At 43.3% G+C, this 22,573-nt stretch overlaps 2 protein-coding genes across 3 annotated transcripts; one reads left to right on the top strand and one right to left on the bottom strand.

The window, feature by feature from the left end:
- Nucleotides 1–127: 127 nt before the first annotated feature.
- On the bottom strand, nt 128–14,207 carry tdrd5 (tudor domain containing 5). Of its 2 annotated transcripts, none has more exons than XM_056414699.1 (18): nt 14,056–14,207; nt 12,972–13,205; nt 12,036–12,247; nt 11,689–11,953; nt 11,461–11,597; nt 11,236–11,319; nt 10,844–10,903; nt 10,607–10,763; nt 7,877–8,052; nt 6,999–7,201; nt 5,973–6,182; nt 5,834–5,900; nt 3,918–4,118; nt 3,714–3,818; nt 2,172–2,264; nt 1,721–1,855; nt 972–1,143; nt 128–581 (listed from the first exon to the last, which is right to left on the bottom strand). In XM_056414699.1, exons 2-18 carry the CDS (start codon nt 13,198–13,200, stop codon nt 514–516), a joined length of 2,574 nt encoding a protein of 857 aa, XP_056270674.1. In that variant the 5' UTR covers nt 13,201–13,205; nt 14,056–14,207; the 3' UTR covers nt 128–513. The 2 variants fall into 2 exon arrangements, with proteins under 2 accessions (XP_056270674.1, XP_056270675.1); XM_056414700.1 differs by having other exon boundaries at nt 2,172–2,237.
- Nucleotides 14,208–15,346: 1,139 nt separating this feature from the next.
- nphs2 (NPHS2 stomatin family member, podocin) lies at nt 15,347–22,477 on the top strand. The gene is made up of 7 exons (XM_056415014.1): nt 15,347–15,740; nt 16,984–17,087; nt 17,185–17,257; nt 17,351–17,433; nt 20,193–20,452; nt 21,477–21,555; nt 22,280–22,477. Exons 1-7 carry the CDS (start codon nt 15,347–15,349, stop codon nt 22,475–22,477), a joined length of 1,191 nt encoding a protein of 396 aa, XP_056270989.1.
- Nucleotides 22,478–22,573: the final 96 nt, after the last annotated feature.

Raw genomic sequence — 22,573 nt, 5'->3', positions numbered from 1 at the left:
TACATACATATATATGCATATATATACACACATATATATATATAATATATATATAAACATTTATTTAAAGTCAAAAGGTAACTAGTACGACAATTTGTTCTGACAAGTAATAAATAAATAAAGTTGGTCGTGACTTGTGTAATGTTTATTTTAACAGTATTTGAACCGGTCCAGAACAGATATATTAGTATTTATAAAGAAATGAAACCGTTTAACACGTCAAACATCTCGACGGCCTCAGATGAAACGTTCCCGTGGAACAACTAAAACTTTCACCGGCTTCTACGTTTAAAAAAGAACAGACGTCCACTTCCTGTAACTCTTAAAGGGCCAGTGCTCCAACTCCTCGTCAACACACCAATACTCAGGTGAACGCATCCAGACGACTTTAAAAATAACTTCTTATAAAAAATGCTTTTGCCACTTTTTCCGAGTGTGAATGACGTCGACAGGACCGCTCTCTCCTTCGGGGTCGGCCTCCGTGGTTCTGGGTCTGGCTGAAGGAGAACCGGCCTACCGGGACCCAAACAAAGGGAACCGCATGCCAGAGTTTTGCCAGAAGCCCGTAGAGATCGGTATGCCTGGGGAAACACTCAGCATGAATATCAACAACACAACAAACAGGTGGCTCAGTACACACACATGAACAAGGAGAGCCACGTGGTGACGCTTTAAATTAACTGAAGAAGAAGAAGTCGTCAGCTCGGCCGTGATTTACTTTGAATGATATTTAAAGACACAGAAACTATTAAAATATGACAAGCGAGTCATAATATTTATGAGCAGGTGCTACAATAAACTATTTATTTTTACTGAATGTCCTCCTGGACTGAAGCCTGAAAACGGTGATGCGTTCAAGTACCGTTGTACAAATTTCAATCAGAGACTCAACACTCACACTTCAGGTTCTGTGGACTCTTAATTATTTAATATTACGATCATCTACTGAGTAGAGACGGAGGCTCGTGTACCCCGAGTGTAGTTGTGGATCTGGCCCAGGGCCGGGGTGAGGAGGCTCAGGGTCCTCAGAATAGAAGGGGGCGTGTCCAACAAGGGGGCGGCGACCTCGTGTTGCTCCTCTTTCGGAGGATCCCGTGACCCGGAGGTGACGGACGGAGTCGGAGGAGGAGGAGGAGTCAGCGTCTGAGACCAGAGACACGAGGACTTCAACGACTTCACTTCAACTTCAAGTCTTTACAAAAAGAAAAGAAGAAATCCAGTGACCAAGACCTCATCCCACAGGACCCCCCAGGACCCCGGTCCATCAGGACCAAGACCTCACCCCCCAGGACCCCCCAGGACCAAGACCTCACCCCACAGGGTCCATCAGGACCAAGACCTCACCCCACAGGGTCCATCAGGACGAAGACCTCACCCCCCAGGACCAAGACCTCACCCCACAGGACCCCCCAGGACCCCGGTCCATCAGGACCAAGACCTCACCCCCCAGGACCCCCCAGGACCAAGACCTCACCCCACAGGGTCCATCAGGACCAAGACCTCACCCCACAGGGTCCATCAGGACGAAGACCTCACCCCAGGACCAAGACCTCACCCCACAGGACCCCCCAGGACCCCGGTCCATCAGGTCCAAGACCTCACCCCACAGGACCCCCCAGGACCCCGGTCCATCAGGTCCAAGACCTCACCCCACAGGACCCCCCAGGACCAAGACCTCACCCCCCAGGACCCCCCTCAATAGATTCTGAGCTCTTCTCACCTCGAGATGAGCTCCACGATGAGCCGGTGCCGTGGTCTGGATCAGGTCTGGAGGAGCCAGAGGGGTCCAACAGGAAGGACTGGGGGGGGGCGACTGGTGGGCCAGGGGCCACTCACCTCCACGGTAGCTGAAGATCTGACACACACACACACACACACACACACACACACACACACACACACACACACACACACACACACACACACACACACACACACACACACACACACACACACACACGTACGTCAGGGGGTCCTACCTGGTCATAGGGGTCAGGGTCAGGGGGTCCTACCTGGTCATGGGGGTCAGGGTCAGGTGGTCCTACCTGGTCATAGGGGTCAGGGTCAGGGGGTCCTACCTGGTCATGGGGGTCAGGGTCAGGTGGTCCTACCTGGTCATAGGGGTCAGGGGGTCCTACCTGGTCATAGGGGTCAGGGTCAGGTGGTCCTACCTGGTCATAGGGCCCCCCGCTGTACTCAATCTCCTCCAGGTCGGGCATCTCTTCGTCGTCTTCTGCCTGAGATGTGGAGACGGTTCTCGTTACCTTCACGTTCAGTCGATTCATGAATACAACTTAAACTTTAAATATTGTTCAAACTACTGCAGAGAAAAATACACAATCATAAAATAGATTAAATAAAACCGATTGGGACGTGAGGCACATTTTGAATTAAAGTACTAAAGGTTGGTTGGTTACAGAAAATATTGGATACAAAATATATTTGTGAGGAACAAAGTTAAAGCAGATAAAACTATTAAAATATGCCGAATCAATTCCTCTCAGGATTATTTTAGAGAAGAGAAGGAACTCCACTTTCATTTATTTGTTCTGCCACCATAATTTTTATTTATTTATTAATATGCAAATTAATTTGACCAATAACCAGAATAACTTGTGTTTCGCATTAACGACAACGCTGTAAAATGTTCCCATATGTTCCCCTCATTAGCATAATCCAATATTCAGCCGCTCTCTGATTGGCTGTCGTCTTATTTATTGGCCGACAACGAGCCGTGACCTTCTCAGCAGTGAGACTGTACATTAAGTGTGTGTGTGTGTGTGTGTGTGTGTGTGTGTGTGTGTGTGTGATAAGAGCGATGGAGACAGCAGAGAATAAAAAGCTTTTCAGCAACATTAAAATAAATGAGAATAGAGACAGAGACGAAGATAAGAAGCTACTGAGGAATAAAGCTGCACATCCACCACGAATAATCCAAGTAACCCAGTAAACTATTGTTTACTCTGGCTTCAGAGATTCTCCTTACATACAACAGCAAAAGTGGGCTGTGTGTGTGTGTGTGTGTGTGTGTTTTACCCATCTTGTGGGGACATAAATCTGATTTCATAGTCACACTGTGGGGACCGGCCTCAAAACATAAATCACTACATTTTATGGTGAGGACTTGAAGGTTGAAGGTAAGCGAACGAGGAGGTTTATGAGCTGTTATATGTTATGTTATATGGTATGTTATGTTCTATGTTATGGTATGTTGTATGTTATGTTATATTATGTTATGAGGGCACACGGAGCATTGGTCTAAAATGGGTCAGTTTCTTCTTTTAAAAAACATTGATGGTTAAAATCCTCATTTATATTTCCTATAAATCCTCAAAAAATAAAAAAGAGACAAAAAAGTTTAAAAACAATCAATTAAGATAATTGTTTGTATGTAGGTCTGTGTGTGTAGGTCTATGTCTGTCTGTATGTGTGTGCATTTGTGTGTGTGCGTCTATTTCTGTGTGTGTGTGCGTCTGTGTGTGTGTGCGCGTGTGTCTCCAAATCTGCGTGTGTGTGTCTATGTGAGTGTGTGTCTATGTCTATCTAGCTATGTGAGGGTGTGTCTGTATGTGTGTGTGTCTGTGTGTGTGTCTCTATGTCTGTGTGTGTGTCTATGTCTGTGTGTCTGTATGTGTGTGCGTCTGTGTGTGTCTATATCTGTGTCTATCTAGCTATGTGTGGGTAGGTGTGTGTGTGTGTGTGTGTGTCCATACCTGCAGTGACAGTTCAGGAATGTCTTCTTCTTCCTCCTCTACTTCGGGCAGCTCCACCCTCCCGTCCCCCAGGTAGAGACTCACCGGCCCGTTGAGGACACACAGCTGAAGAAAACATGTTCAGAGGTTTAGATAGAAACAAATGCATCAACTACACGCGTCTCTAAGCGTGTGCACGTGTCTCTAAGCGTGTGCGCGGCTTACCGCCGCGCTGGCCGCCGGCCCACAGGCCGCCGCGTGGCCCTGGCTCAGCAGCGCGGCGTGGACATAGAGGTCCTGCTTGGTGCGCGTGTCACAGATGTAGAGCTGCAGCACGTCTCCGGTGTAACGGTCCAGAGCGCCCACCAGGGGGCAGTCAGCGCACATCTTCTGGAAACAAGCCCCGGCCTCTGCAGTCCAGCCGCCCTGCAGGAGGAGAACCACAACACTGTTTACTCAGAACAGGGTTCATCCTCATGACCAATGAACAGGTTCATCCTCATGACCAATGAACAGGTTCATCCACATGACCAATGAACAGGTTCATCCTCATGACCAATGAACAGGTTCATCCTCATGACCAATGAACAGGTTCATCCACATGACCAATGAACAGGTTCATCCACATGACCAATGAACAGGTTCATCCACATGACCAATGAACAGGTTCATCCTCATGACCAATGAACAGGTTCATCCACATGACCAATGAACAGGTTCATCCACATGACCAATGAACAGGTTCATCCTCATGACCAATGAACAGGTTCATCCACATGACCAATGAACAGGTTCATCCTCATGACCAATGAACAGGTTCATCCTCATGACCAATGAACAGGTTCATCCACATGACCAATGAACAGGTTCATCCTCATGACCAATGAACAGGTTCATCCTCATGACCAATGAACAGGTTCATCCACATGACCAATGAACAGGTTCATCCTCATGACCAATGAACAGGTTCATCTACATGACCAATGAACAGGTTCATCCACATGACCAATGAACAGGTTCATCCTCATGACCAATGAACAGGTTCATCCTCGACCAATGAACAGGTTCATCCTCATGACCAATGAACAGGTTCATCTACATGACCAATGAACAGGTTCATCCACATGACCAATGAACAGGTTCATCCTCATGACCAATGAACAGGTTCATCCTCATGACCAATGAACAGGTTCATCCTCATGACCAATGAACAGGTTCATCCACATGACCAATGAACAGGTTCATCCACATGGTGACCAATGGGTGTCCAGGACTTTAAACCAAATTTCTATGACATTTTGTGAAATCTCGGTGCATACGTGAAAAAGTGAGAAATTGTTGTATATACCTCCTTACTTAGCTACTTGCTTACTTGGCTAATTACTTTGCTACTTACTTACTTAGCTACCTACCTACCTACTTCCTTACCTCCTTACTTAGCTCCTTACTTACAAAGCTACTTGCTTAGCTCCTTACTTAGCTACCTACCTACCTACTTACTTACCTCCTTACTTAGCTCCTTACTTACAAAGCTACTTGCTTAGCTCCTTACTTACTTAGCTACTTACTTACTTTGCTACTTACTTAGCTACTTACTTACTTTGCTACTTGCTTAGCTCCTTACTTACTTAGCTACTTACTTACTTAGCTACTTGCTTAGTTCCTTACTTAGCTACCTACTTACCTACTTACTTAGCTCCTCACTTACAAAGCTACTTGCTTAGCTCCTTACTTATTTAGCTACTTGCTTAGCTCCTTACTTAGCTACTTACTTACTTAGCTACTTGCTTAGCTCCTTACTTAGCTACCTACCTACTTACTGACCTCCTTACTTACTTAGCTACATACTTACTTAGCTACTTGCTTAGCTCCTTACTTAGCTACCTACCTACTTACTGACCTCCTTACTTAACTACTTACTTACTTAGCTACCTACTTATTTACCGGTATTATAAATAACCCTTCAAATCAATAATCAAGTCAAAACTATAAGTATGAATTCAACACTGTCTAGAACAGGATGGATCCCAGATCTAAGTGACCACTGTGCTGCTCACGAGACGATAAAAAGAGCTCGCATGTGCAACTGTGAGCATATTATATAATATATGTAAGATTACGTAATCAGCCATGGGACTTACGGCGGTGGGTCTGATCCCAGCGAGCGATGCCGGCACAGCTTGAGCCGGAAGAACCGAATAACAAGACCTGAGGAAGCGGAGCAGACCCGTATCAGCACCGTGGTTCTGGTGGGCGGTTCTGAGGTTGAGAGGTTCCTACTTGAGGAAGGCCAGGCTGGCTCTCTGCACCACCATGACGTCGCCATAGTCCACGTAGTACACCTCCACCTCGGCGGCGCTGATGACCCGGTGGATCACCACCCGGTAGAACCACATTCCCATGGGCGACACGCAGCAGGCTTGGCCCGGCCGGACGAAGCGCTCGGGGAGCCGGTACCGCTGCTTCACCTGGGGACAGGTGTAGCATCGTCTGGAGGGAACAGAGGACGCCATTGTTCTTTTATTGAGGTGAAACACTGTGCGATTGCTTTATAACGGTTATGATTAAGCATGTTTTATCAGTCAGAGCTTCAAATGTACAGAGTTTGGTCTTCTATAAGCAGGGTTCACACACATGGTGACCAATGACCTCTCCATGACCTTTCTATCACGTTTCAATGACTTTTATATGACCTTTTCATGACCTTTAATTGACCTTTCAATGACATTAAACCAAATTTCCATGACCAAATATTTTGTGAATCTCCGTGTCTACACGAGTAATTAATAAACCTTAAATGACACACCGATGAGAGAGTTACATAAAAAGAATAACCATTTATATACATGTTTGTTCTTTGTAATCAAACTGTGTAAATCAACACATGAATATAACAACATTTCCATGACTTTTCCAAATCTTTTCGGCTAAAATTCTTATTTTCAAGGACTTTTCCAGGCCTGGAAATAACCATTTAGCAAATCCCACGACTTTTCCAGGTTTTCCATGACCGTACGGACCCTGAATACGCACAATTCAGAAATGTGTTTCACCTCTTCCCTCCATCTTGAAAACCCCCCAAAATAACAGAGTTGAGTGTTAATTACATTATATTCAGCTTTTTTACGGTTAAGTTTACATTTGAGGGGACGATATTTAAAAGTTGTTGACGTGTATATTTAGTATTCTGAATACTAATTACTATTCTAACCCCACTTAGAAATCACATATACTCGAGATATGGTTCAAGGTAATACATCATATTAATATCCTTCAATGACCCCCGAGTGTGTCATCCTCCTCCACCTCATGTCGAACATCATGTCCTGCAAGGCGCCGCTCTCCTCGCTGCCACTGAAGCTGACGTAGAAGTGTCCGGGCGACTCCACGTGCTCCACCAGGACCTCCACCAGCTGCCGGGCGGCGTGCCGCGTCGGCGGCTCGAGGCGCTGACTCTGCAGAGCGTCCAGCGGCACCGCGCCGCGATGCACCTGGATGGCCGGGTACACCTGAGGGACGGACAGCGTTACGCAATACTCAGTGTCAAGGTGATGGAGGAGTCACACACACACACACACACACACACACACACACACACACACACACACACACACACACACACACACACACACACACACACACACACACACACACACACACACACACACACACACACACACACACACACACACACACACACACGGCCCCTGATGTCACTCGGGGGGCAACACATGCCCCCAAAATGTCCTCTAATAATTATGATATTTAATAACGTTTTGTTTAAGTTATTTGTGAAAATCATTAAATACAATTTTGAATTCTATATATTTTTTTTTGTGAAAAATGCAACAAGAAATAAGAATAAAATTGAATACAATTGTCCGTGATTATTTTTTTATCAAATAAAACTCTTTGAATTTGTAGACTACTGCCTAATAGTCTTATTACTGCCTAATAGTCTTATTACTTGATAACATCTTTATTTAGGTCTCTCTTCTTATGATTGTCCTTTAACCCTTTATCGGGCAAGGAACCAAATATGGTAACTTCGTTGATGTTGATTTTCTACCTAAAACCAAGATATTTATTTTTAATGTTACAACTTTAAAACAGTATTGTTATGTCCTCCAATAGCACCGTAGTGTTAACATTAAGCCCTATAATTTATTTAGACATCGCCCAACCAGCTCGTGGGTCTTGACGTTGTTGCTGGTCTTCGTCTCCTCGTGCTCATCGGCTGCTGGGCCATCATCATCATCGTCTTCATCGTCTCCTTCCAGCTTTCCTTCCCAACGAGACTCGGCACAACGAGTGTAGTAGCTCGTCTGAGCGTCATCAGCCCACTCGGTCGCCTCGGAGCCTACAAATAAAATAAAAATACAAAAGTTTAGGGTCACGTAGAAATGTCCTTATTTTTCAAAGTAGTTTTTCCAATGAATATAACATTAAATGAGTCATAACTACTCTCAACATAGTTAATGTGTACATGACTGTTCTCTGGTGTTAATGAAGTCTCTACAGAGGTGTGTAGAGGCCAACCTCCCCTTCCTCTCCAAGATCCTTGAGAAAGTGGTCGCAAATCAGTTGTGCGACTTTCTACATCATAATAGTTTATTTGAGAAATTTCAATCAGGATTTAGAAAACACCACAGCACCGAGACGGCACTGGTGAAAATTACAAATGACCTCTTAATGGCAGCAGATAAAGGACTCCTCTCTGTGCTGGTCTTGTTAGACCTTAGTGCTGCATTCGACACCATTGACCATGACATCCTGTTACAGAGACTGGAGCAGTCGATTGGCATTTCAGGCACGGCACTAATTTGGTTTAAATCCTATTTATCAGATCGATCTCAGTTTGTATTTGTAAACGATGACGCCTCGATAACCACCAACGTTAATCACGGAGGTCCACAAGGTTCTGTGCTTGGACCAATTTTATTTACCTTATACATGCTTCCTTTGGGCAATATTATCAGGAAACACTCCATAAACTTTCATTGTTATGCAGATGATACTCAACTATATCTATCGATAAAACCAGAGGAGAGCAACCAACTCGGTAAAATTCAAGCATGTCTTAAAGACATAAAAACATGGATGACCTGCAACTTCTTGATGTTAAACTCAGACAAAACCGAAGTAATTTTAATCGGCCCTGAGCACCTCAGAGATCAATTATCTGGTGATGTGGTTTCTGTAGACGGCATTGCCCTGGCATCCAAGACCACTGTAAAGAATCTTGGCGTTATCTTTGATCGGGACTTGTCCTTTAACTCCCACGTAAAGCAAATCTCAAGGACTGCATTCTTTCATCTACGTAATATTTCAAAAATCAGGCACATCTTGTCTCAAAAAGATGCAGAAAAATTGGTTCTTCGAGACTGGATTACTGCAACTCCTTATTATCAGGCTGCTCTAATAAATCTCTTAGGTCCCTCCAGTTGATCCAGAATGCTGCAGCTCGTGTTCTCACTAAAACTAAGAAAAGAGATCACATCACTCCTGCACTAGCTGCTCTGCACTGGCTCCCAGTAAAATCAAGAATCACTTTTAAAGTTCTTCTCTTAACGTACAAAGCCTTGATTGGTGATGCTCCATCATATCTTAAGGAGCTTGTAGTACCATATTGCCCCACTAGAGAGCTACGCTCACTAAATGCGGGACTACTTGTAGTTCCTAGAGTCTTAAAAAGTAGAATGGGAGCCAGAGCCTTTAGTTATCAAGCTCCTCTTTTATGGAACCAGCTTCCACCTTCAGTCCGGGAGGCAGACACAGTCACCTCGTTTAAGAGTAGACTTAAGACCTTCCTCTTTGACAGAGCTTATAGTTAGGGCTGAATCAGGTTCACCTGGTCCAGCCCCTTGAGACGCTGCTATAGGCTTATAGCTGCCGGGGGACGTTTAGGATGCACTGAGTACCTATCTCCTCTTTTCTCTCCTTAAGGATGAATTTTCATCTCTCAATCACACGTTACTAACTCTGCTTTCTCCCCGGAGTCCTTGTGACTTCACGTCTCATGGGGTCATCGGACCCTATGAGACGGCATAGATCCTATCTGCTGATGGATCATCGAGGTCTGGGTCGTGGAATTCCTGCTCCTGACTACGCCACTGTCCTGTTGAGACTCCGCCCACTGTTGAGACTCCGCCCACTCCTCCCCACCGCCATCTGCCTGATGGATCGTGGAGGTCTCCATCGTGGAATATGCCTACTATGAACTATTCATCCACTCTGTCACATTCAATGAATGTATTTAACTCTAAATCTGTCCTTCTGTACACATTACATCTATTGCATCTGTCCATCCTGGAGAGGGATCCTCCTCTGTTCTCTCCTGAAGGTTTCTTCCTTTTTTTCCCCCTGAAGGGTTATTTGGGAGTTTTTCCTGGTCCGATGTGAGGTTTTGGGGCAGGGATGTCTATGTGTACAGATTGTAAAGCACTCAGAGACAAATTTGTAATTTGTGAAATTGGGCTATACAAATAAACTGAATTGAAAATTGAATTGAATCTCCAGTGTTCTAGTGGTACATTGTGTTATCGCCTTAGAAGACTAGCGGAGGGGTAGAAGCTTGAAAACCCATTTTATGTGAGCGCAGCTGAAAACAATTATGCTGCTGAGAGAAGCTATAAAACTGGCCTTCCTTTGAGCCACAAGAAGAACTACATTAATATTTATTATAAAAATCATTATTTATAACCTCATCAACGTCTTGACTAGATTTTATATTCATTTAGAAATTAATTTAATAAATAAAATTTTATGGAAAACACCAAATTGTCTGGGTGACCCTAAATGTTTGACCGGTAGTGTACATTTACCACGTAGTTAAAACACAGAACTAAGTGTAAACACCAACTTAATAGTCTGTGTTTGATATTACAGGTGATATTAGAGGCGTAAACACACACCTGTTGGTGCGTTGTCCGGGACGCCCGTGACCATCCAGTGTTGCCCGGCGCCACTCGGCTCCGCTTTGAGCCGGAAGGCGTCGCTCATGGCGCCGACCAGTTCGGTGACGCTGACGAAGCCGCTTCGTTGGAGCGGGAGCTCCTCCCCGAAGAGCTTCTGGAGGAGCGACGGAAACATCCGTAATTATTATATGATTTAAGTATTTTGTAAATCAGTTCTGTACTTTATTGTTGTACCTTGTACTCGTCAGGCAGATCGTGCACCGACAATCCTCGACCGCCGGCCTGACCGACGACCTGCGGAGAACACGCTAAGAGAATCGTAACCGCGGTCCTGGTAACGTTTCCGGCCATGAAAGTGAAGCGTGTAAGAGGCGTGAAGCAAGCGTGTCAGTAGCGTGTCAGAAGTGTGTCAGAAGCGTGTGAGAAGCGTTTCAGAGGCGTGAAGCAAGTGTTTCAGTCGCGTGTGAGAAGCGTGTCGGAGGATATCAGAAGTGTGTGAGAAGCGTGTGAGAAGCGTGTCAGAAGCGTGTCAGTTGCGTGTCGGAAGCGTGTCAGAAGCGTGTCAGTTGCGTGTCGGAAGCGTGTCAGAAGCATGTCGGAAGCGTGTAGTTGGTAGTTATTCTTACCTGTTGCAGCTTCTCCTTCAGCTCTGGACTAATCGTGCCGGCGACTCCGTTCTCCAGGATTCTGTGGCGAAGCTCCTCCTCCAGCTGACATGGAGTTAGAGGAAAAAGACCAAAGATAAAGCAGTCACACACACGCACACACACACACAATCACACACACACACACACTCACACACACACACACACACACACGCACGCGCACACGCACACGCTGCGCCTTCTTACCTCACGAACACGTTTCTGGAAGAACGGCTCAGGCTTCGCTTCCTGGTTCTCGTTTCCGGTTGATGGCTCCTGAGGGTCCGAGGTGGGCTCCGGGGCCTCCGGGGGGGGCCGGTCCACAGGACTTTGCTTCGTTGGGACTTCAGGTTGGAGTAAACCACGAAAAGGAAACATTGATATATTTTCGCGATGTCTTCCATCAAGATGTCCAACATGTCGTAAATGCATCACCTGAGACGTTTGTAGGCGTCTGAGTTCTGGAGTCCGGCTTCACGGGTCCGGTCCTCGGCGAGCTGGCGAGCCTGAGCGGCGGCTTGGGCAGCACGTGGTCCTTCAGGGTCAGAACCGAGCCCAGCCGGCCCTGCTGGACGAGGACCAGGTCCGCCAGCGCCTCCAGCATCTCCCCGGTGGAGTAGAAGCCGTAGTTGTGGACGCGCAGCGGGTGGCCGAAGCAGCGGAGGAAGCCGGCCTCCAGGTCCGACAGCCGGAGCGGACCCTTGGGGAGCGGCGGGCGTTACCGGACACATTCTGCGGTGCATCAACGGCTGAACGCTAACCCGGCTACCTGCGGGTCCTACCTGGGAGAGCATGATGCTGAGCTGAGCCCGGAGCTGGACGGGCACGGCCAGAGGGGCGCGGCCTCTTCTTGGGAGGAGCACGGCGGGGGGGGGGTGGCGGTAGCGGGACGAGAAGTAGCTGCCGCCTCCCCTCCTGGAGGCCTTGGTGGTCTTAGACATGCGCTGATGGGCTACCAGCTCCTCGATGTTTCGGGTGGAATCGTCGCCAACGGCTGAGATTTGCAGACGTGTTACAGGGTTCATACACATGGTGACCAATGGATTTACAGGACCTTTCCATGACCTTTCCATGACCTTTCCCTGACCTTTACATGGCCATTCTATGACCTTTCCATGAACTTTCATTACCTTTCCCTAACCTTTCCATTACTTTTCAGTGACCTTTCTTTAACCTTTCCATCACCTCTATATGACCTTTCCATGACCTTTATATGACCTTTACATGGCCATTATATGACCTTTCCCTAACCTTTCAATGACCTTTCCATGACCTTTAAATGACCTTTCCATGACCAAACATTGAGTGAAACCTCCGCGTCTACACAAGTAATTAATAAACCTTAAATGACACAAATGAATGAGAAAAAATAGTTTGATTAAAAGAATAAAAATGTCTATAAATGTGGATTCTTCTAATCAAACTGCATAAATTAACATGTGAATATAAAAAAAAAAATCTCCATGACTTTTCCAAAACTTTGGGGATTTAAATTTCTTTAAAGGCGTGGAAAATAACAATTTTTTAAAATTCCATGACTTTTCCAGGTGTTCCATGACCGTACTAGCCCTGATATTTAAAAAAGGTGAAGTCATGAAGTTTAGGAATGTGTTTTAATTGATGCGTAAATGTTTAAGAGGACTTTAGAGGCATTAAAACACAACGCTATGCTGTCCCCCCCCCCTCAATGCTCAAATAAACAAATAAAAGGACATTACCCTTGAGGAATGTGCTGCCATCTGGCCTGAAGTGTACAGACGCCACGTCGGGCATCTCCTCCACCATGTCCATGATGTGTCTGAAGCCCAGGGCCTTCAGGGGCACGGGGTGCCCCAACATGGCCATGTAGTCCCGCCGGAGCTGGTCGGGCTCCAAGCCCACCTTGGAGGAGATGAGCAGGGAGCGGACGTCCTTCCTCAGCTTCGCCAGCACCTCGTCGTGGTCCATCCTGCCTAGCGACAGGAGGGACAAAGCATCACTGAACCTGAAATACACAGGCCTCCAAAAGGTGGAATACGGTTTTAAAGTTTGCTTTGACTTGTATTAACATTTTATAAAACACAAATATAATGGTAAGACTCATGATTATTATGTACGGCAATACAGGGTTCTTACATATTTTGACCAATGGATTTCCAGGACTTTAAACCAAATTTCCGTGACCAAACTGAAATCTCGGTATAACAATAAAAAAAATTGAAAATGTAGCGTATTGAGAGCGTATGCTTTGAGCGTCTTTCTTTAAAAAACATAAATTCAATTTCAAACTCCATGAACTCAAGCTCAAATGAACATGTGATATCATTCTAACAAATTTCCATGACTTTTCCAAAACTTTTATGATTTAAGTTTTTTACATGACTTTTTTCAGGCCTGGAAATTATCATTCTAAAATTCCATGACTTTTCCAGGTTTTCCATGACCATACGAACTCTGCAATAACATGCGGGCAGGAGATGGTCATGGTGCTGAATTGAAGCTGTTCGGCCATCTTAAAAAAGTTACTATAGATACTTACTGTCCAATACAGCTTCTTTAAAAGGTAATAATAATCACTAATAATGAATAATAACAACAATAATAATAATAAGTCTGCCCAGCTCCCTTTTGCTATGCAGACACTTATTTATTCAGGACCTCTGTGGTCGAGCATGAAATACATAATGCTAAATTAAGCTTCTTCTTTTTTTTTTTTTTACATGTATGAAAGTAAATTCTCGTTGTCTTTAAAAAGCCAGAACAGGCCTAACTAGCCACCTCGCTCATAAATATGTCAATACATTAATATTTCGGACACCTTACCCCCCAAAACGTGTCGGGCCTCGTGAGCCTCTCAGCACACCTGCTGCTAATAGCCAGCGCCGCGCGCACGTTGTTGGAGCGATGACGCAATGTGTGGCGTTAAAAACGGGCAACACGAAACAAAAAGTGACCGTTAGGTTTGTCGTCGTCGCAAAAAGCGCACAGTAAACAAAAAACACGCAAAGCGGCCGTTGGTTGTAGTTCAATTAAAAATGTCTGGCACGCGAACTCTCGCAGGTCACGTGGTCGCGTCAGTACCGCGGGCGCGGGGGACCACAGATCGTCTATTGCAAAGATGAGTGACGTTGGTCAAAAAAAGAAAAAGAAAACAATCACACAACTCGTGCTTTTTGGCTTATTTTCTCATGAATACGGTACAAATATGAATCAGAGCTAGATTATAACGGCTGAGAATATGATTTATATATTTATTTTAAAAATAATTTTAATTTATTGTATTATTTATTTATTATGTATTATTATTATTATTATTATTTATCAATTATTATTACTATGTATTATTATATTTAGCATTATTATTATATTTATATATATTAATCTACATATTTATATATATATATGTAAGCATTGATGTGCAGGCTTAAATAGATTTAACAAATAACGTTACTGCTCTGTTTTTACTGAAAAATAAGCAGCAGCGCCCTCTGGTGTTTGGAAAGAGAATTGGAAAAAGCTCACGTCACCTCGTCCTCCCAATCCAGGTGCTGACCACGTGATCTTGCTCACTTCTTTTATTTCTTTTATTCCATCAATTTATCAGGGATACATTCAAATAGTCTATTCTAATTATATTATTATTATCGACCAAATATAAATCTGTAAAGTTAATAGTCATAAGACCAAATCACACATAGTGAAGTGAAAAGCACAACATTGCCCTCTGAAATTAAGTATAAAATAGTATAAAACTGAAAATGTGTTGGTGACTTATTTGTTTTCTGAGAATATTGTTTATTTGGTATGTTATTATTTTAATGTAAATATTGTCTAAATAGCATTTAAAAGAAATAATTTGAGGGTTAAAATGTGTATTTTTTATAATCATAGATAAATAAACGTTTGAACTCGGCGGAGGAAAAATAGAATTGACAAGCCGTGATTTGACAAAGTGTAACTTTCAGTTTAATTAAGAATCAACGAGGGAAGAAACTTTGTGTCTTCCTGTAAAAACATAAAAAACACCTTCATCAGCTCTCAGGAGAGGAGAGGAGAGGAGAGGAGACGTCGAGTCGGCACATTCCAGATGGAGACGCTGTGACTCCCTCACACCATGACCTCTGAATGGGAAGAAGCACATATGCTCTTCACCGCAGAGCCTCCGGACAGCATGGAGAAGTCTTCCGATGACCACCGCGGCCTCCCGGCCAGGTCCAGGGTGGCGCCCGGGAGAGAGAGGCAGAGCGGAGCCTCCGCGACCCCCAGAGGTCACAGGCCAAGGTCATCGAAGGCAGGCCGGGTCCCCGGGGGGTCGGCGGCGGCGAGGACGGAGAGGCTGCGGAAAGAGAAGGTGGAGACAGGCCAGGTGAAGGAGAAGGTGGAGACAGGCCAGGTGAAGGAGAAGGTGAGGACCACTGTGGTGGACATCGACGGCGTGAGAGACGAGGAGGTCAAAGAGGTCAACGGGGAAGACGAGGGGCTCCTGGAAGCAGCCGAGCAGGAGGAAGGTGAGTCTGAAGGACATTTCATATGCTGTTGTTTTATGAATAATAATCCATTTAATTCATATCGCGCTATTTAGGGTTCTCAAAGACACTTTACATGTTACATTCACACACCGTAGACACGGCTACAAGTCAGTGTTAAGGGTCTTGTTCAAGAACACATGGACTAGGGCGGGGATTGAACCCCCAACCCCCTGAGTGGCAGACAGACCTGCTGACCACTGACACACAGTCAGTTGTTCCTAGTTCAGTTTTCTTGGGATAAATAAATATGTAATCTTGTGATCCGAAAAATGTGTTTGTTAAATTTCATGAAGAAATTACAGATAATAGAATAAATGTTATTGTGAATTCAACAAATTATATGATAATTCAACAAATTCTATGATAATTCAGCAAATTATATAACAATTCAACAAATTATATGATAATTCAACAAATTATATAATAATTATACAAATTAAATAATAATCATACAAATTATATGATAATTATACGAATTATATAATAATTCAACAAATTATATGATAATTATACAAATTAAATATTAATTATACAAATTATATGATAATTATACAAATTAAATAATAATTATACAGATTATATGATAATTCTACAAATTATATGATAACGATACAAATTATATGATAATTCAACAAATTATATAATAATTCAACAAATTATATGATAATTATACAAATTAAATAATAATCATACAAATTATATGATAATTATACAAATTAAATAATAATTATACAGATTATATGATAATTATACAAATTATATGATAACGATACAAATTATATGATAATTCAACAAATTATATAATAATTCAACAAATTATATGATAATTATACAAATTAAATAATAATCATACAAATTATATGATAATTCAACAAATTATATGATAATTATACAAATTAACTAATAATTATACAAATTATATGATAATTATACAAATTAAATAATAATTGTATAGATTATATGATAATTATACAAATTATATGATAACGATACAAATTATATGATAATTCAACAAATTATATGATAATTCATCACATTATATGATAATTATACAAATTATATGATAATTCATCACATTATATGATAATTATACAAATTATATGATAATTCATCACATTATATGATAATTATACAAATGATATGATAGTGAGACACATTATATGAAATCATCTCTGCTTGACAATTGAAGATCTGGTGATGTTTGACCTGAGTGTCTCTGCAGCTCTGCAGCAGGAGAACCTGGCCGTGTGTGAGTGGCTGCTGATGGTGCTGGTCCTGGCTCTGGTTCTCCTCCTCCTCCCTCTCTCCATCTGGTTCTGTGTCAAAGTACGAGAACACCACACGTGTCACAACAACAACAATCCTAAAGTATTGTGTCTGTATAAACCTCAGAGTCACGGAGGTCTGTGGCGTTGATTGACAGGTGGTGAGGCAGCACGAGAGAGCGGTGGTCTTCCGGCTGGGTCACCTGCTGCGTGGACGCCCCCGAGGACCAGGTGGCCGCCATCGCTCTGACCTTTGACCTTCGTGAAGATGCGTCGGGGTCGGTCGACCCTCTGTTAGTCACACTTCTGCCTTCCTCCCCGCAGGCCTCCTCTTCTTCCTCCCGCTTCTCGATGTGTGTCACAAGGTCGACATTCGACTGACGCTGCTGAAGGTTCCTCCTCACACGGTACAGGACTAACAGCCCCGTAAACATTCCACTCGGGAGGAGGACTTTATTCCACTAGTGAGGAGGACTTTATTCCACTAGTGAAGTATACTTTATTCCACTAGTGAGGAGGACTTTCTTCCACTAGTGAGGAATACTTTATTCCACTAGTGAGGAGGACTTCCTTCCACTCGTGAAGAATACTTTATTCCACTAGTGATGAGGACTTTATTCCACTAGTGAGGAATACTTTATTCCACTAGTGAGGAGGACTACCTTCCACTAGTGATGAATACTTTATTCCACTTGTGATGAAGACTCATTCCACTCGTGATGAGGACTCATTCCACTAGTGATGACAACTCATTCCACTAGTGATGAAGACTTTATTCCACTAGTAATGGACTTCATTCCACTAGTGATGAAGACTCATTCCACTAGTGATGAGGACTTTATTCCACTAGTGAGGAGGACTTTATTCCACGAGTGAGGAATACTTTATTCCACTAGTGATGAAGACTCATTCCACTAGTGATGAAGACTTTATTACACTAGTGATGAATAATTTATTCCACTAGTGAGGAATACTTCCTTCCACTAGTGATGAATAATTTATTCCACTTGTGAGGAGGACATTATTCCACAAGTGAGGAATACTTTATTCCACTAGTGAGGAGGACATTATTCCACTAGTGAGGAATACTGTATTCCACTCGTGAGGAGGACATTATTCCACTAGTGAGGAAGACTTTATTCCACAAGTGAGGAATACTTTATTCCACTTGTGATGAAGACTCATTCCACTAGTGATGAAGACTTTATTACACTAGTGATGAATAATTTATTCCACTAGTGAGGAATACTTCCTTCCACTAGTGATGAATAATTTATTCCACTAGTGAGGAGGACATTATTCCACAAGTGAGGAATACTTTATTCCACTAGTGAGGAGGACATTATTCCACTAGTGAGGAATACTTTATTCCACTCGTGAGGAGGACATTATTCCACTAGTGAGGAATACTTTATTCCACGAGTGAGGAATACTTTATTCCACTTGTGATGAAGACTCATTCCACTAGTGATGGACTTCATTCCACTAGTGATGAAGACTCATTCCATTAGTGATGAAGACTTTATTCCACTAGTTATGGACTTCATTCCACTAGTGATGAAGACTCATTCCACTAGTGATGAGGACTTTATTCCATCCACTCGTGAGGAATACTTTATTCCACTAGTGAGGAATACTTTATTCCACTAGTGATGGACTTCATTCCACTGGTGATGAAGACTCATTCCACTAGTGATGAAGACTTTATTACACTAGTGATAAATAATTTATTCCACTAGTGAGGAATACTGCCTTCCACTAGTGATGAATAATTTATTCCACTAGTGATGAAGACTCATTCCACTAGTGACAAAGACTCATTCCACTAGTGATGAAGACTCATTTCACTAGTGATGAAGACTTTATTCCACTAGTGATGGACTTCATTCCACTAGTGATGAAGACTTTATTCCACTAGTGATGAGGACTTTATTCCACTAGTGATGAAGATGCATTCCACTAGTGATGAAGACTCATTCCACTAGTGATGAAGACTCATTCCACTAGTGACGAAGACTCATTCCACAAGTGATGAGGACTCATTCCACTAGTGATGAAGACTCATCCCACTAGTGATGAAGACTTCATTCCACTAGTGATGAAGACTCATTCCACTAGTGATGATGACTTTATTCCACTAGTGAGGAGGACTTTACTCCACGAGTGAGGAATACTTTATTCCACTAGTGATGAAGACTCATTCCACTAGTGATGAAGACTTTATTACACTAGTGATGAATACTTCCTTCCACTAGTGATGAATAATTTATTCCACTAGTGAGGAGGACTTTATTCCTCTAGTGAGGAATACTTTATTCCACTAGTGAGGAATACTTTATTCCACTAGTGATGAAGACTCATTCCACTAGTGATGGACTTCATTCCACTAGTGATGAAGACTCATTCCACTAGTGATGAATACTTTATTCCACTAGTGATGGACTTTATTCCACTAGTGATGAAGACTCATTCCACTAGTGATGAGGACTTTATTCCACTAGTGAGGAATACTTTATTCCACTAGTGAGGAAGACTCATTCCACTAGTGATGACGACTCATTCCACTAGTGATGAAGACTTTATTCCACTAGTGATAGACTCATTCCACTAGTGATGACTTTATTACACTAGTGAGGAGGACTTTATTCCTCTAGTGAGGAAGACTTTATTCCACAAGTGAGGAATACTTTATTCCACTAGTGAGGAGGACATTATTCCACTAGTGAGGAATACTTTATTCCACTAGTGAGGAATACTTTATTCCACTAGTGATGAAGACACATTCCACTAGTGATGGACTTCATTCCACTAGTGATGAAGACTCATTCCACTAGTGATGAAGACTTTATTCCACTTGTGATGAGGACTTTATTCCACTAGTGAGGAATACTTTATTCCACTAGTGAGGAGGACTCATTCCACTAGTGATGACGACTAATTCCACAAGTGATGAAGACTTTATTACACTAGTGATGGACTTCATTCCACTAGTGATGAAGACTCATTCCACTAGTGATGAGGACTTTATTCCACTAGTGAGGAATACTTTATTACACTAGTGAGGAAGACTTTATTCCACGAGTGATGAAGACTCATTCCACTTGTGATGAAGACTCATTCCACTAGTGATGAGGACTTTATTCCACCTGTGTTCTACCTCTCCCAGGTGGTGACTCGGGACCTGGTGCGGCTGGAGCTCAGCGCCGTGTGCTACTACCGGGTGGAGGACGTGGCTCGGTGCAGCGTGGCTCTGCGCAGCCTGACCTCGGCGCTGCAGGCCGCGGTCCAGGCGGCGCTCAGAGACGAGGCGGCCCGCCACACGCTGGCCCACCTGCTGCAGAACCGCCGGAGCGTCGGACTGAAGGTGCGAGAGGACGTGGACTCCGCCGCCGGCCCCTGGGGCGTCAAAGTAGAGCGAGCAGAGATGTAAGACCGGAGAAACAAGGAGGAGCTTATTGTGATTAGCTCATCACTTCCTGTGGGAGCAATGCATTCTGGTCCTTCACGCCCGTTCCCTGAGGCGCCATTTGTGAGTGTAGCTCCTGCTGGGAGCGACGGGAACTTCTCAGCTTCTTGACACGACCCAGACAATTTGGTGTTTTCCATGAAAACTCACTTTTATTCATCAAATTTATTTATAAATGAATATAAAATCTAGTCAAGACGTTGAGGAGGTTATAAATAATGATTTTTATAGTAAATATTAATGTAGTTCTTCTTGTGGCTCAAAGGAAGGCCAGTTTTATAGCTTCTCTCACCAGCATAACTGTTTTCAGCTGCACTCACTTAAAAAGGGTTTAAAGGGTTTTCTACCCCTCCGCTCGTCTTCTTAGGCGATAACACAATGTCCCATTAGAACACTGGAGATGGGCCTCTACACACCTCTGTAGAGACTTCATTACACACCAGAGAATAGTCATCTACACATTAAATATGTAGAGCAGGGGTGTCAAACTCATGTTCACCGTGGGCCAAATCAGCATCATGGCCGCCCTCTTAAAGGGCCGGAAACACTTTATAAACTCCTCAAACATATTGTTAAATAATTTTCTTTGCATTTGATTATTGTTTCTTTGAGTGTAGAAATATTGTACATAAGAAAATGTCTCTAATATTACAACATAAATCTATTTAATCTTAAACCTTCAAAATAAAAGCACGGGATATCTTTCTTCAATTTCTTTAAAAAAAATGGATCACGTGTCTTTAAAGCCGCCAGGGGCCACATCAAACGATGCGGAGGGCCGGATTCGGCCCGCGGGCCTTGTGTTTGACACCTATGATGTAGAGAGTGTATTTATGATTCATTTAATGTTATCTTCATTGATAAAAACAGAGCTTTGACCGCAAACCTTTGAACGGTAATGTATTTCAAATGCTGCTTCAACTCTGTCTGACTGCTGCTAAATACAGACATGATGTTTTGTTGTTGTGTTTGACTTCCTGTCAGAGACGAGCTCGGCCTGCCTGAGGAGCTCCAGCTGAGTCTGACCTTGCAGGCTGCAGCCGAGAGACGCCACCAGGTCAGAGTGAGTAACTACACCAACATGTTATACAACATGTGCATCGTGCTCATGCTTTTGAATCTTATGAGTTTATGTTGACATCGATTTTCAGGGTTTTTTTTGCCAAATATTAGCATTTAACTAAATTTATTTTATTTTACAAATTAATGAATAGGTTAGGAAATGTATTGTCATTGTAAAAACATACAATGAAATGAAGTTAGCGACTCATCAGTCAGTAACAGTAAGAACATTAAGACGGGACATTAAAAACAAGACATTTAAAAATAAATAAGAATAAATAAAACATAAAACACAGCCATCAACGGCTCGTTCTTGTACATATCACCACCTTCTGTAGTGTTTTCTTTTATATTTTGTCTATTTTTCCTTTCTTTTTATTGTGTTATTTCTAATAACTGTTGACTCTGAGCCCTGCACTAGAGGTCCAATGTGTCCGGACTGTTGGTCTCTAGGGACACAGGGGTCAAACACAAGGCCCAAACTTCATTTTACGTGGACCCCCGACGGCTTGAAAGACACACGATCACCTTTTCTTTAAGAAATTGAAGAAAAATATCCTGTGCTTTTATTTTGAAGGTTTAAAATCAAATGGATTTATGCTATAATGTTAGAGAAATCTTCTTATGTGCACTATTTCTACACTCAAACAATAATCAAATGCAAAGAGAGTTATTTATCTTGCTCCTCCTCTTGCTCCTCCTCTTGCTCCTCCTCCCCTCCCCAGGTGAGATCGGCAGAAGAGGAGCTTGACGCCTGGGAGGGGTTCAGGGCTTCTCTCCGTCTCCTCCGCCCGGCCCTGGTGACCCCTGACCTCTCATCCCCGCCTCCCCCCCCTCCTCCTCCTCCACCTCCTCCCCCCGCCGTGGAGGGAGAGGGAGGGGCGACCGACGGGGAACCGGACACCGACTCTCCGATGATGTGACGTGGCTGTCATTGGATTTCATTCGCCTTACAGTGTAAACCGATCTCTGACTTTTTATTTAAATTAAAATGTAACATGAGTTGGTAATCAATGTTT

Source organism: Pseudoliparis swirei, chromosome 5, assembly GCF_029220125.1.
Source record: "Pseudoliparis swirei isolate HS2019 ecotype Mariana Trench chromosome 5, NWPU_hadal_v1, whole genome shotgun sequence".
NCBI lineage: Eukaryota > Metazoa > Chordata > Actinopteri > Perciformes > Liparidae > Pseudoliparis > Pseudoliparis swirei.
This window is presented reverse-complemented; position numbering and strand designations above follow the sequence as displayed.

What these genes read in the sequence shown, in the direction of transcription:
- tdrd5 (XM_056414699.1), bottom strand. Translation starts at nt 13,200, where the DNA reads ATGGACCACGACGAGGTGCTGGCGAAGCTGAGGAAGGACGTCCGCTCC. An exon ending in TGGCAGCACATTCCTCAAGG is followed by an intron (nt 12,248 to 12,971) that starts GTAATGTCCTTT and finishes TGCAAATCTCAG; the next exon opens with CCGTTGGCGACGATTCCACC. An exon ending in CCCGGACAACGCACCAACAG is followed by an intron (nt 8,053 to 10,606) that starts GTGTGTGTTTAC and finishes TTTTATTTGTAG; the next exon opens with GCTCCGAGGCGACCGAGTGG.
- nphs2 (XM_056415014.1), top strand. Translation starts at nt 15,347, where the DNA reads ATGACCTCTGAATGGGAAGAAGCACATATGCTCTTCACCGCAGAGCCT. An exon ending in CCATCTGGTTCTGTGTCAAA is followed by an intron (nt 17,088 to 17,184) that starts GTACGAGAACAC and finishes GTTGATTGACAG; the next exon opens with GTGGTGAGGCAGCACGAGAG. An exon ending in TGGACGCCCCCGAGGACCAG is followed by an intron (nt 17,258 to 17,350) that starts GTGGCCGCCATC and finishes TCCTCCCCGCAG; the next exon opens with GCCTCCTCTTCTTCCTCCCG.